A 15,380-nucleotide genomic window follows, 5' to 3' on the forward strand; every position below is an offset into this window, starting at 1 on the left:
AGATGCGTCACAGCGTCCTTTTCAAAGCTGGCTTGGTATGACATTTACAGTAGCCTATTCGATGTGTGTGAATATTGCTACGATAAATATATGGACTTTCCAAACACCATAAACTAATACAAATGTTGTGGTAAATATGTGCTGTGTACTTAATTGTTTTCCAACCGCTCTCAGGTACGGAAAGTGAAATAGGCTATTGGCCTCACCCTATTCGTTTTGAGAAACTATAAAGGTCGTATTCCTACAGGTAAGATGGTATACCTAAACAGTAGTAACAAGACAGCTACATTTGACATAGCTAAGCCTATATTGTATTACAAATAGATACTTTTTTTGCTCCACGTCTCGTTTTCATTACCAAAATGCACAGGCCTACGAAGTCTTTCCTTATTTGTCTGTTTCTAACCCTGTGCAATGGTTTCTCGATGGGCTGTAGATGGATGGATGATCACAAATTCATACAACACAGTGAGACCTTACTGAACTTACTCAATATTATGGTGAGTAGATTCTTATGTTTTCGTTATTCTAAACCATTGGTATATTTGGATAGTGCCAACAGAAATTGAAGTTCAATTCTATGATTTTGAATATTGTACATTCATTATTGAATGCATAAATTGAATTTGTATGTATAATGGAGGTTATTTCTTTCTAAAACATAGGGTGGGGAGTTTACTACAGACAGTGTGGGCACACCCTTCCCAGAGGACCTGTACAAGCAAGCTGAATATTCACCAGTAAGTTAGGCAGTCTTGTGAGATAGTCAACCTTTAGCATGGGATTTACAGGTGCACAGAGGATGTATGCATTAGCATTGTACTGACATTCACCAAATAATGAACACCCCAACATTATTGTATGTCTATCATTAACTATTTTGATTGGCAAATATTAATTAATTTAGTAAGGATCAGGTTAAAGTAATTTCCTCATGTCTTTCCTTTTACAGACTGAAGATAAAATGTGGTTCATCCTCCAAACCATTGACGAGATCGCTGAACTGTTCGATGGAGAACATGACTCTGTCTGGGATGAGAAGAAAGTGGAGATCTTCCTCAATGTTCTCACCAGTCAGGCTGATGGCCTTCAGTCATGTGTAAGTATAACATCATCATATTCTATAGCTGGAATAGACATTCTCTAGCCTGGTCCAAGATCTGTTTGTGCTGTCTTGCCAACTCAGTTTGACATTGACAACGACCAAGTTGTCAAAACAGATCTAGGACCATGCAGGCTAGATATTTTAATATGAGCACTTGTTAATTTGAATGAATGGACTGAGTCTCAGAGAGTTGGTGGAATATAATAATAATATGCCATTTAGCAGACGCTTTTATCCAAAGCGACTTACAGTCGTGCGTGCATACATTTTTGTGTATGGGTGGTCCCGGGGATCGAACCCACTACCTTGGCGTTACAAGCGCCGTGCTCTACCAGCTGAGCTACAGAGGACCACAATGCAATATTCAGATTGAGAACATTACTTTTATTCCACAAACAGACTGTAACTATAGTGCACATTTTTTCCCTAAAATTATTTAAACTACTCACACTTGTGTTATACTTTAATGGGCCGTTTATTTAAATTGGTAATCTATTTGTAGGGAAACACAAAGCATTGAAAATAAGTCATAGGCGATATCAACATTCAGTCATGCTTTTATCATCAATCCAGGTTACGGCCCAGAAAAAAAAGAGCAAGAATCTGCATATGTACTTCAAGAGGCTGAACAACCACGTCCTTAAAAGAATGGTGAGTTTTTATTGAAATAATATTTCATATATGGCCATAACGAGATGAATCATCATGGCCACAGTGAGCCATTGGATCCCATTTTACAATAATCTTCTACATATGTGTCCATAACAATATACATACATTGAAAATGGTAGTTACACTGGCAAGTACAGTGTAAGTACATTGTATTTGTAAATACAAAAATAAATACATGATTAATTTTGGCTAAACCTCCGCTCATCCAATAATTGTTGTTTTAGTTCACTCAGTTTATCCCAATGTATTTCGTAAATACTTGAAACTGTTCATGGTGCAAACAGATTTAACAATGTGTACCTACCTACACTGCAGTAACATGTACTTGTCTAATTTAGGGCTCAATTCAAGCCTTAATACTGAAGAGCTGCACTACAGTGCGATAGAAATTTAAAGGCAATGTTGCCTTCTGTATGATGAGGGTATTCTGATATTCAACTGCTAATATGTTTGTGATTTTGTCATCAATCTGCAGGCATACAGTGCTCATGCATGGGAGCTGGTCAGGAAAGAGGCCAGGAGACATCTGAGGAGGCTGGTTCTTCTGGGTTCAGCTACAGAAAACAGCACCTAAACTCAGAGCAACGTAATAATTATGTTCACAATTTATCGTCTCATATGAGTGACATCATGTATTTCGCCAGTTTTTTTTATTGATTTATATTTATTGATTCCACATGGAAATATGTTTTTTTTTAAATCTGTTTTAAAATCTATTTATTTATTTATGGGGGTATTTATTAACTTGTATTTATTCTTTTGGGATGATTGCTGGATACATTTGTAATTGACTAGATGTTTCTATGCAATGGACATTTTTATACACAAAATTGCTATAGATGTATGCTTTTACCTGCTACTTCATTAAATGCATTTTTGACTACATATGGATTTGGCAATTACTGTTTAATAATTTCATGGTATAGTAATAGTTTTAATATTCCTAAACAATTGTACTTTGGGGCATTGTGATGTTTTGGCAAAAATGACAGATCTAGACAAAACAACTTTCTCTGGAAACAAATGTCAAAAGACAAGAAAAAAAAGTAAAGGCAAAGTCCACTTTACAATGCTGCCATATCATAGAACAGGCAAAATTATAACATTATTAGCAATCAGCAAAGGATAGCCTACATATTTATCCAAGCCACATGTCCACTTAACAAAACCCCCACATTGATACAATTTGAAGGGGTGTGGTCAGGTTGAGTATTTACAACTGAAACAGGAGAAGCTGAAAAGAGAGAGCCTTTCTATGGACAAGCCCCATTAGACAAGCATTACAATAACTAACTTTGTCGCATTCATCCTATCATATAACAATCAAAATAGTAGCACCAACTCAAAACTCCTTTATAAAAACACCAAATCAAACACAACTGAAAAGAAAACAAACACATTTGAGATAGTTGAAAAGAGAGAAAAATATGCTATTTGGAACATGAATCAACAATCTGTTCCTCTACGTGTATCTTATATAGAACATATCAAAAAGAACATGCAAAAATGTATTCTAAAATGACATTACCCATATGGATGGATCTATAACATAAAGAAATAGTGGTCATCTGAACAAATCACTAAACATAAGATACATCCTGAAACACCATGGATGAGACATTAGCCTATGAGTCCAGACACGTATTCATAAAGCATCTCAGAGTACGGGTGCTGATCTTGGATCAGGTCCCCCTTGTCTATTCATGTTAATCTATGAGGCAAAACTGATCATAGATCAGCAATCCTATTCTGAGACGCTTAATGAATACGGGCCCAGATATGCATTGAGATGCAGTGGATGACAGGAGAGCTCAGTCCCCAGCTCAGTCCCCAGCTCAGCCCCCATGCAGCTCACTCCTGCTTCCAAGCTGCAGCACCCTCTGCTGGCCCAGGCTGGGCATACACTGAGATGTCCTCATACAAACCCCCACAATGCTCAATCTCCAAGCCCTGCATGCGTCAAATAAAGAAAAATGGGGTGGGGATGGAAAAAAAGGTGGGAAAATAAACGATTTACTACATTACAACTAAATGTATTGTGATGAAATTGAATTTTGTGCACATGCAATGAATACAATCATACAAATAAATACAATAGTAGGCTACAGTTTATGTCCAGTGTGCTGCTCTTACATTAATCACATTTGTTAATGACAATTTGATTGTTATGCCATTGGTATATCATTACTGGTATATCAACAATTGCTTGTGCAAGTTGATTGTGCAAATCGAATTAGAGCAATAGTAGTATCTAAATATTTCCGTACTATTGTAATTAGAAGCAGTACTTAAGGAAGATGAAGGCCCACCATTTATATAATTTTGGGGGGAGGCCAAACGAAAGCAGAAAATAAGAAGTGTAAGCTGGAATGATGACACACAACGTTTTCAACATGCACAAACACAAAAAAAGGAAACACCACCTTAGCAAATGCTGAAATGAAAACATTTTGTTAGCCACATTATGACAATGATAACAAACAAGATGTGGTTAAAGAGTCACTGAAGCAGAGAGAGAGAGAAAGAGAGGGAGGGAAAGAGAGAGAGAGAGAAAGAAGCATGCAGCTGTCAGGAAAAGCACAATTTCCTGTTTGTCACAGAGCTGATCACCTCTAAAGTTAGACTCATATGTATTTCAACTCCAGGTCATTTAGAACATGAATTGACTTTGAATTCATCAATTCAATTAATGAAACCTTGGATATAATTTCACTTCAGCTATTTTACAGTATGTTTTCTCTGGTATTCACCTAGTATTTAATAAGAAGGCAGGTGCATCGACCTGTGTGTCGTGAACAACATTAGCTTGAGCAACAATAGTGGAATCGGTGGTTTGCCTTCAAAATAAAAGTCCTCCATTGAAACTGATACAAACAGATATAAATAGTGGAATCATGCCACAATTGGGCTAGATAATGCTAAACAAGGTTGAAATGTTGTTATATACATTTAACAAAATACAATTATTAGTTAATTGTAAAAAATCAATTACTCAGTGACACCAACGGAACTCAACTCTGTAAAGTTTACAAAAATATTAGCGTCACAGCTCTTAATGTGGGACTTTGACTGTGGAAAATCACATCCCCGCTTAGTCTATTGTGCGTATTGAACATTTATAATTCACTGTACAACCTAACCTATGAATTGTGCACCCATGAAATGGAGGTATCAACCTACTCAGTGACACCCACAGAAGACAACTCTGTAGAGTTTACACAAATATTAGCGTCATAGCTCTTATTGCAGGACTTTGACTGTGGGAAATCAAATCAAATCATATGTTATTGGTCACATACACAGAGGAACAAGGCCGCTATTGGACACGCAGTCAGAATGCCTGAGTGTGATTAACCTTTCTTCACGTCCCATCACCACCTCATGTGAGTTGACCTTGAGTAAGGGCTTTTCTTTCGTCCCTATTGCATCATGTAATGACTTTGACACCACAATAGAGTTTCAGAAATTCTTTCATACATTGAGACTTAGGGAGTTATTTTGTCCCATAAATGATAAGACTCCAAATGTGGATGTGTCAAGTATGGGTGAGACGAGTGTTCAGACTATGGGTTACACAATAGAGAATTACATTTCCCACAGAACGAATACCCCTTTTCGAGCCAAATCCACTTTTTGTCCGCCCAGATACAGAAATCCCTCCCTAGAAACATACTGCAGATTGGCGGAAAAAGATGTGTCTCAGATTTTGAATAAGAAACGAGAATACAGAGTCTACAATAATACTCCTAAAGAACAGAGGCAAGCATTGGATGTTTAAAAAAATTATTCCACTTTGATAGTGTGTAATGCTGACAAGGGCGGAACTGTGGTGTTGTTAAACCGTGATGACTATGTGAATGAACAACACCACTTTCTATCAGAAATTGTCACGTGATCCCACACCACTCTTCAAAGATGAAATTCACTGCAAGCTGAAGTCTCTTGTGGAAAGTGGAGACATCATGCAAAAATAATATGAGTTCATGAAAGTACGCGATTCAATGGACATGATTAACACTTTAAAGACAATGCACAATATCAATGGGAGACGTTTATGGCTTGCTTTGATGTTGAATCACTGTATACTTAAATCCCCCATCAGGGAGGCCTAGAAGCCATTGCACACTACCTCAGCCAACGACCCATTGACACACTCCCTAGCACTAACTGTATCGTTGAACTTGCTGAGATTGTTCTGACTAATAACTTTTTCATGTTTGAAAATTACATGTTCATTCAACAGAAGGGAACTGCTATGGGAAGTAAAATGGCACCGAATTATGCCAATCTTATTTTTTTTTGTATAATGTGATTTTCAACCCTAATAATCCATTATTGCGCCATATTAGACATCGATTCCACTCCTTCATCAATACAAGCAGTGAACATTTGAAATTCACCCTCACCTTTGATGCGCATGAAATACGTTTCCTTGACATTTTGATTGAGAGGGATGGGGGTGGTTTTAGTACGGATCTATACAGGAAGCCGACGGACAGGAATTCCCTGTTACGCGGAGACAGCTTCCACCCTACACCCCTAAAAAAGAGCCTCCCCAGTAGCCAATACAGTCGCATACGCAGGATTTGTAGTACACAGTGACTATGACAAACAAGCCGACCATCTGGATGAGCGTTTCAGACAGCGGGGTTACCCAGAGGAATGGCTGCATGACGCAAGGGAACGTTATAAAAATATGACCCACAACCCTGGCATTGCAAACGCCTTGCTCTACCAACTGAGCTACATCCCTGCCGGCCATTCCCTCCCCTACCATAGACGACGCTGGGCCAATTGTGCGCCGCCCCATGGGTCTCAGGACAAATGACCAGAGAAACCCTGTGGCTGCGCATTTCATGGAGGCTCGTCACAACATTAGCTCGTTGAGATACATTGGCATCGAACATGTTAAGACTCCTAGGAGGGGCGGAGCTATTGATAATCTATTATTGAGAAGATAATTGTATTGGATTCTCCGTTTGTGTACCATGTCTCCTAGAGGTCTGAACCAAGATATCAGATCACCATATCATATCACCATGATATCAGACCATTTCTTACATGAATATGTCACTTTACTTTGATTTGTCTTGCCTTCCAGGTTACCCACTTGGTCATTTTGTAAATATATATTATTTTCTGGAACCACTACATGTACCCATCTCATTGTTATTAAATTATTAAATTATTAGAGATAAACAAATGTTTTTTGCACCCACCGTGTGTCATGTCCACAATGGTCATGTGAGGTGAAATGTGTATATTTTGGGATGTGAGCACTCAGTTTGTTCGACCTCACGAAGATCCGTTTCGGATCGAAACGTTGTCAATAAAGCGGTGAATTGTGAGCTTTAACAGTGTGCGGGCCTTCTTGTTCTACACATACACATATTTTGCAGATGTTATTGCGGGTGTACCGAAATGCTTGTGTTCCTAGCTCCAACAGTGCACTAGTATCTAACAATTCACAACAATACACACAAATCTAAAAGTAAAAGAATGGAATTAAGAAATATATAAATATTAGGACGAGCAATGTCGGAGTGGCATTGACTATCACCTCCTCATGAATATTCAACACACATAATAGACTAAGTGGGGAGGGGATTTGCCACAGTCAAAGTCCCACAATAAGAGCTATTAAGCTAATATTTGTGTATACTCTACAGAGTTGTGTTCTGTGGGTGTCACTGAGTAGGCTGATAGCCCGTTTCATGGGTGCATAATCCATAGATAAGCCTGTACAGTGTATACGTATACCCAAATGCAATTCTGAAGTTTATTACTATTAAAGTGCGATTTCAACTGGTTTAATTTGATTTAGAACTCACAGGGCTGGAATTAATCTACCGGCAGCCTATGTGCCGTGTATCGCTATCCTATGTTGAATCTATTTTAAGACATCATTTGAGTAAATCTTTGTTGGTTTTATGCTGTCTGTAATTCCCTACAGGTGCATGATCTTAATTTGATCACCCTGTTGATGTAGGAAACCTGTAGTCTATTGAAGGTTTACAAAGGCTTATAAAGTTTGTAATTTCCACTTTAAAATGTCAGACTTGATTTGCCATGTATCAACCCCTACAAAAATGTTAAATGTTAGTAATTTACAATTCCCTGCAGAAATCTAATTAGTATAATAAAAACATTCCCATAAAAATCAGTCTGTTTAAATTAGAGATATCAGTTTTTTTGCATGGGCTGCACTCAATCCATTAATTTTTTCGTAAAGTAACATGTGCAGAACATAAGGTTGTTTAGTGCACATGAATAGGTGTCCTGAACACAGGTTGCACAGCCACTCCATAAAGAGAAATTGTGTGGTAACAATGGATACTTTCTGGTACTATACGGTAGTTACTAATGGTAATGATACCAAATGGCTCTGAGTGGTATAAGTTTTAATGAATCCCAAAGAAACTCAGTTATTACAGTGTTACCTTTGTATCATAAAATAAGGTACAACCTGATTTTCAATAGGCCTACATTCCCTAAACAGACATGAATTAAAACGGAATTGACCCAAACCCTGATGTCTTGTCCTTCTAATATAAACCAAACTGTTACACTACATCACAGCATACAATATGGTAGGGAGAACTTATAGAGAATTGAGGTGGTTTTAGCTCCATTTTCATCAAAAACAACAGAAGACCCGGTTATCATCATTAACATACTGTACCTCATAGATGTGATCATGTTCAGGTTCCTCGTAAATTGCATCTTCCTTCTTCAACTGAAAGAAAATGAGAGACAACTGAAAACAATTCTGCATGATAAAAACCAAGTATCAAATTGTACATATGTATGCAATGTGTATTATCTAAATTGGCCCATATATTTTACACATACTGTATCACACACTGTACCATCTCACATTTGTGTCAAAATAATGAAACGTTTGAAAAGGTCAAAGTTCAGAAGGTGAGTATTCAATGTGAATAACTTGTTTCATTTGTTTTGTTGTGTCAGGTACATTCAAACATATTCAAATCACACCCAACAATGCATTCAAATACATCATTTTGTTTTTGCTGGGGTTTTCAGTTATGTATGTTTATTGTGTCATGCGACTCACAAGGGATTGGTGGCGTAGCAGTGGGGCAAGAGCAAACAATGTCAAGAGTAGCGCCTGGAGAAAGATCAAAGCATCCTTCAGCTTGCTCCTCCTTTCTGCCCTTTCAGGGTTAGAGGATCCTTTACACACATACACACAGAGAGAGAGAGAGAGAGAGAGAGAGAGAGAGAGAGAGAGATGTATGAGTTTGTACATTTGTAAATTACACGTTTTTACAATCTTTGACAATCTTCAAATCTGAGGATGAGGATGACGATGACGCGGATTATGTATATATTTTAAATCATACTAATAAAGCAGTACATCTCCTTAAACAGATGTCATCCCATTGACAAAAACGATTCAAAATTATTTTCATCCAATCATTCCTAACATTTTACGTCACCAGCTGAGACTGAATTGGGCTATACGTACTGTACACTTGTAGCTCTGTCCCTGGCCCCCAGGTGATGTTGTTCATCAGACAGAAGTACACTCCACTGTCCTCCATCCCTATATGTTTGATTCTGATCAAGGCATTTTGTGTCACGCCAACTTTCCACACAGTGACCCGCTCCCCCTCTATCTTGACTATCTTCCTCTTCACTGGGACAACGTTGTATTCTGAGGCCTTGTACCAGTCAACCGTGGCAGGCTGGGTTTTGTCCGATCCCACACAGGATATGGTTACAATGTTATTGGTCTTCACCCCATAGAAACGAGGCTTCTGGATGACCTGTAGGGTCCTGTTTAAAGCCACTGGAGAGACGTGTGGGATGAGAGACATAAGGTTTGGTCAGTGAGACAGGTGATGGAACCGTAGCCGTTGAACTCTTATAAAACCTACTACTGTTAAATTGACATGATGAATTAGCAAATGTTGTAAGATATTTGTTATGATGAAATGGCAAATGTCACATAGATAATCAAACATTAATCTTTCATATAATTCATATGATCTTTAATATACAGTGCCTTCGGAAAGTATTCAGACCCCTTAACTTTCCACATTTTGTTAGGTTACAGCCTTATTCTAAAATGTATTAAAATGTTTTTTTCCCTCATAAATCTACACACAACACCCCATAATGACAAAGCAAAAACAGGTTTTTAAAAATGTTTGCTAATTCATAAAAAAATTAATATATATATCACATTTACATAAGTATTCAGACCCTTTACTCAGTACTTTGTTGAAGCACCTTTGGCAGCAATTACAGCCTCCAGTCCTCTTGGGTATGACGCTACAAGCTCGGCACACCTGTATTTGGGGAGTTTCTCCCATTCTTCTCTGCAGATCCTCTCAAGCTCTGTCAGGTTGGATGGGGAATGTTGCTGCACAGCTATTTTCAGGTCTCTCCAGAGATGTTCGATCATGTTCAAGTCCGGGCTCTGGCTGGGCCACTCAGAGACTTGTCCCGAAGCCACTCCTGCGTTGTCTTGGCTGTGTGCTTAGGGTCGTTGTCCTGTTGGAAGGTGAACCTTCGCCCCAGTCTGAGGTCCTGAGCGACCTGGAGCATGTTTTCATCTAGGATCTCTCTGTACTTTGTGCCGTTCATCTTTGCCTCGATCCTGACTAGTCTCCCAGTCCCTGCCGCTGAAAAACACCCCCACAGCATGATGCTACCACCACCATGCTTCACCGTAGGGATGGTGCCAGGTTTTCTCCAGACCTGACGCTTGGCATTCAGGCCAAAGAGTTTAATCTTGGTTTCATTAGACCAGATAATCTTGTTTCTCATGGTCTGAGAGTCTTTAGGTGCCTTTGGCAAACTCCAAGCGGGCCGTCATGTTTATTTTACTGAGGAGTGGCTTCCGTCTGGCCACTCTACCATAAAGGCCTGATTGGTGGAGTGCGGCAGAGATGGTTGTCCTTCTGGAAGTTTCTCCCATCTCCACAGAGGAACTCTAGAGCTCTGTCAGAGTGACCATCGGGTTCTTGGTCATTTCCCTGACCAAGGCCCTGCTTCCCCGATTGCTCAGTTTGGCAAACTTCTTCCATTTAAGAATGATGGAGGCCACTGTGTTCTTGGGGATCTTCAATGCTGCAGACATTTTTTGGTACTCTTCCCCAGATCTGTGCCTTGAAACAATCCTGTCTCGGAGCTCTACGGACAATTATTTCGACCTCATGGCTTTGTTTTTGCTCAGACATGCACTGTCAACTGTGGGACCTTAAATAGACAGGTGTGCCTTTCCAAATCATGTCCAATAAATTGAATTTACCACAGGTGGACTCCAATCAAGTTGTAGAAACATTTTAAGGATGCTCAATGGAAACAGGAAGCACCTGAGCTCAATTTCGAGTCTCATAGCAAAGGGTCTGAATATTTATGTAAATAAGGCATTTCTGTTTTTTATTTTTAATAAATTAGTAAAAATATCTAAAAAACAGTTTTTGCTTTGTCATTATTGGGTATTGCGTGTAGGTTGATGAGGATTTTTATTTATTTAATCCATTTTAGAATAAGGCTGTAACATAACAAAATGTGGAAAAAGTAAAGTGGTCTGAACACTTTCCGAAGGCACTGTATGATTACTTATATAATATATAAATGTGTAAGCACGTTAGACATCAGTATATGAATAATGTATAAACCTACTCAAGCTATTTCAAATGACCGTATGCCTGTTTTACAGTAACAGCCTAATAGATATTCTGCTTATTTTACCACGACACAAATTTACGAAGTAAATGTAAAAAATAAATAAAAATAATGGCTAATACCAATAATACAATGGAATGGATTAAACAATCGTGGTCGTCTGTAGCTCAATTGGTAGAGCATGGCGCTTGTAACGCCAGGGTAGTGGGTTCGATCCCCGGGACCACCCATACGTAAAAATGTATGCACGCATGACTGTATGCCGCTTTGGATAAAAGCGTCTGCTAAATGGCATATTATATTATTATTATATCTTGGATGTAACAAATTGTACATGGATCATAACTAAATGTTTATGACTGATATGTTGTGAGGTTAGTTTGACTTCCTCTTTTAAACAGATGGGCAGGAAACACAATGCTGGAGTTGTGGTCCAATGCAACAACAACAAAAAAACATGCAAAACAAACGTTTATATATGTCCAATGTAAAAAATATTGGTAAATATCGATAAAAAGGTAACTTCAAGAGCTGTTTAAATGTAATGCTTTATGTAAAGTGATGACTCTAGTATTTTATGTCTCATTTGTCAGCACACATGCTAGGAATCACTCTCAAATAAGTCAGTGTAATAGTCTCTTACCTGAGAGGTTCACAAAGGCGAGCCCACAACATCCAAACAGTAGCCAGCGCATGGTGGTCAACATTACTACTGTAGATTGTAAAAGCACAAGTTGAACTAGCCCAAAATAATCTATGCAGAAACTAGCACCTTGACTATAGTGTGGAGAGAGACACCAGCATCAGTGGGTGTGACCACTGTTTGGTAGCACATGCCCCATTCAAGATAATCAAACAAATGAGAGACAGGATATAATTAAAGGGATAGTCCACCCAAATTACAAAATTGCAATCTTGTTTGACTTACATGCTAGTTTGGAAAATGCCAAAGTTAGCGGATGGTAGCAGTGGCTAGATAAACAACCACAAAGAGTGAATTGCACTCTGTCCTTGTCTGTAGACTGCTTACAAGGTAAGGAAACAAAATGTGAATTTGTAATTTGGTTGAGCTATCCATTTAAGTTGCAAACTACCAAACACAAACTGAAGTCACACACTAACAGGTATGACCCAAGTTCATTAAACTACATTTAGAAAACAATTAGTCGACAAACAGTTTTCAACAAACATTATCTTTCCTCTGCAGCTTGTGTCCACATATTGTATGTCCAAATAAAGTGCACTCGTGTGATATTTTACATAATCCGCTCAACCATGCTTATCAGAGCCCCTATTTTAAAATGGAGACCCCTCCCTCCAATACCTCATGTAACATACAGCATGATAAAGCAATGTGGTGCTGTGTGTTTAGCATTATCTGCTGCAACATGTTGGGCCCGTATCATGTTGCCCCATGTAGCTCAGTTGGTAGAGCATGGCACTTGCAACGCCAGGGTTGTGGGTTTGATTCCCATGGGGGGCCAGTATGAAAAAAATAAAAATGTTTTTTTTAATGTAGGCCAGTGGTTCTCAAACTGGAGGTCCTGAGTCAGGTGTCGCATGAAGGTTTTGGGGGATCGAGAGTGTGAAACATCTGCCTCTGATTTCAAAGGGCCAAAGGTAGCAAGTTTGAATCCAGCGATAAAAGGTTGTTTTTGACAACAACAAAACAATTATGTTTGTTTGTGCCTCAGATTCCGAAGGTAGCAAGTTTGAATCCAGCGATAGAAAGTAGTTTTAGACAATTGTTTTTGTTTTTGTGCTTCTGATTCCAAAGGTTGCAAGTTCGAATCCAGCAATATAATTATTTTTTTGGGATTTTTGTTTTAAGCCTATCCTAAACCTAAACCCTATCCCAAACCTTAACCCTCTGATTCCAAAGGTTGTAAGTTTGAATCCAGCGATAGAAAGTTGTTTTTGTTTGTTTGTGCCTCTGATCCCAAAGGTTGCAAGTTTGAATCCAGCAATAGAAAGTTGTTTTTGACCATTTTTATTTTGTTTGTTTGTGCCTCTGATTCCAAAGGTTTCACGTTTGAATCCAGCGCTAGAAAGTTGTATTTGAGATTTTTGTTTTAGGCCTATCCCAAACCTTAACCCTTATCGTAACCACCATAAGCACCTGCCTCCGATTCCAATGGTTGCAAGTTCAAATCCATCAATAAAATGCAGTTTTTTAAACTTTTGATTGAAGCCTCTCCCAAACCTTAACCCTTACCTTAACCCAGGCGTTCCCAAACGCTTTTCATCCACGACCCCATTTTGATATCTGAAAATTCTTGCGACCCCAAATATGTGAAAAGAAAAAGTGATTATCAGCCAATGTTTACTTTTTTATTTGGGGCTATAGCAGTCAATTGCAAAACATTCTGACAGTATTTCTGATTGTCTTCTCAACTTACGATAACATACAGTACTTTTAATGTGGGGCTATGACAGTCAATTGCAAATTAGTCTGACATAATGTCTCTAATGCGTGTTCAAATTCTCCAGCAACCCCATTTCCCTATCAGGCAACACCTTATGGGGTCGCGACCCCTAGTTTGGGAACCGCTACCTTAACCATTCAGAGTTCATTCCTAACCTTAAGATTTCGAAGTTAATGCCTCTGATTCCAAAGGTTGCAAGTTTGAATCAAGTATTGCTGGACTCGAACTTGCAAGCTGGCAGGTGCTTACAGTGGTTAAGGTTAGGGTTAACGTTTGGGATAGACTTAAAAGAAAAATGTCTAAAATATCTTTCTATTGCTGGATTCAAACTTGCAACCTTTGGAATCAGAGGCAGATGCTTAAGGAGTTGACGCCTCTGATTCCAAAGGTTGGAAGTTAGAATCCAGCAACAGAAAGTAGTTGTTGACATTTTGGTTTTAAGCCTATCCCAAACCTTAACCCTTACCTTAGCCATTCTGAGTCAATTCCTAACCTTAGGATTTCAGAGTTAATACCTAAACTTAACCCTAACCTTAACAATTCAGAGTTAATGCCTTAACTTAACCTTAAACACTTCGAAATTTGATTTTTGCAACAACTTCGAAATTTGATGTTTGAGAAACATGGATGAATGTCTAATACATTTTCTCCAGTTTTGCCTGGAAAAAGCAGAGTACATTAATATTAACCATATAAAATACAGTTTAGCAATCTGCTACGGCACACCGTTGCCAGAACAATAGACTAAATGGCGATTTCATCAATAATTTTAATTTTTCATATTTTCAGGCTTAGTTTGTAACATGGTCTCAGAGCATTTTGATTATTCTGTACGTAAACCCGAGACATGATTGGTTGACGGTAGGCGGGGGTGGGAGGTCCTGTATAAACACAAACTCACTTCCTTGACAACTTCCTTCACAACAACTATGCTCAACAGCTCTGCGCTTCTCCATGAAGTGCAAGAAGTATGAATGCCAAGACTTCTGCAGAGGCTATCACCGTAAATACTGCACGGTCAATGCAGACGTCGGATTGACCATGCAGGCCTTTAAAGATAGCCTTCAATACTTATGGGATGAAGATGCAACATATTCTTGCAATGTATTGCTATATTTGTGAGCAAGAAAAATACTACAGACAGCCCACAGGAGGTTGGTGGCACCTTAATTGGGGAGGATGGGCTCGTGATAATGGCTGGAGCGGAATTAGTGGAACGGTATCAAATACATCAAAGACATGGTTTTCATGTGTTTGATGCCATTCCATTTACTCTGTTCCAGACATTATTGTCAGCCGTCCTCCCCTCAGCAGCCTCCACTGAGACAGACCATGCTTTCCATCCGACCCTGCAACCTCTGCTGCATAGCCTAAAAGCCCATTTATGCTAGATCCAAAAAAGTGGTCAGAGGCTTCTTATGGAGGGTGTGATGCAATTGCGGAGCCTCCAGAGGGATTCAGAGGCCATATCAAGCTCTGTACCGCATCGCCGTGCGCCTTTCAGGTTTTGTAAC

At 38.9% G+C, this 15,380-nt stretch overlaps 2 protein-coding genes across 2 annotated transcripts; one reads left to right on the forward strand and one right to left on the reverse strand.

Annotated features, from left to right (window-relative positions):
• The first annotated feature begins 362 nt into the window (after positions 1–362).
• LOC121561855 (interferon a3-like) lies at positions 363–2,363 on the forward strand. Its single transcript, XM_041874319.1, has 5 exons — positions 363–500; positions 666–740; positions 953–1,099; positions 1,679–1,756; positions 2,253–2,363. Exons 1-5 carry the CDS (start codon positions 363–365, stop codon positions 2,349–2,351), a joined length of 537 nt encoding a protein of 178 aa, XP_041730253.1. The 3' UTR covers positions 2,352–2,363.
• A 319-nt stretch (positions 2,364–2,682) lies between these two features.
• On the reverse strand, positions 2,683–12,265 carry cd79b (CD79b molecule, immunoglobulin-associated beta). The gene is made up of 5 exons (XM_041874248.2): positions 12,084–12,265; positions 9,270–9,593; positions 8,856–8,974; positions 8,460–8,513; positions 2,683–3,727 (listed from the first exon to the last, which is right to left on the reverse strand). Exons 1-5 carry the CDS (start codon positions 12,145–12,147, stop codon positions 3,629–3,631), a joined length of 660 nt encoding a protein of 219 aa, XP_041730182.1. The 5' UTR covers positions 12,148–12,265; the 3' UTR covers positions 2,683–3,628.
• Between the last annotated feature and the right edge of the window lie 3,115 nt (positions 12,266–15,380).

The sequence above is a fragment of the Coregonus clupeaformis genome, chromosome 1 (genome assembly GCF_020615455.1).
Source record: "Coregonus clupeaformis isolate EN_2021a chromosome 1, ASM2061545v1, whole genome shotgun sequence".
Lineage (NCBI taxonomy): Eukaryota > Metazoa > Chordata > Actinopteri > Salmoniformes > Salmonidae > Coregonus > Coregonus clupeaformis.

Excerpts from the sequence above, each read along its gene's own strand:
- LOC121561855 (XM_041874319.1), top strand. The coding sequence starts at position 363 with ATGCACAGGCCTACGAAGTCTTTCCTTATTTGTCTGTTTCTAACCCTG. Across the intron at positions 1,100-1,678 it reads CTGATGGCCTTCAGTCATGT|GTTACGGCCCAGAAAAAAAA; the intron begins GTAAGTATAACA and ends TCATCAATCCAG. Across the intron at positions 1,757-2,252 it reads ACCACGTCCTTAAAAGAATG|GCATACAGTGCTCATGCATG; the intron begins GTGAGTTTTTAT and ends ATCAATCTGCAG.
- cd79b (XM_041874248.2), bottom strand. The coding sequence starts at position 12,147 with ATGTTGACCACCATGCGCTGGCTACTGTTTGGATGTTGTGGGCTCGCC. Across the intron at positions 8,514-8,855 it reads TGCTACGCCACCAATCCCTT|TTGAAGAAGGAAGATGCAAT; the intron begins GTGAGTCGCATG and ends ATTTTCTTTCAG. Across the intron at positions 3,728-8,459 it reads AACATGATCACATCTATGAG|GGCTTGGAGATTGAGCATTG; the intron begins GTACAGTATGTT and ends TGACGCATGCAG.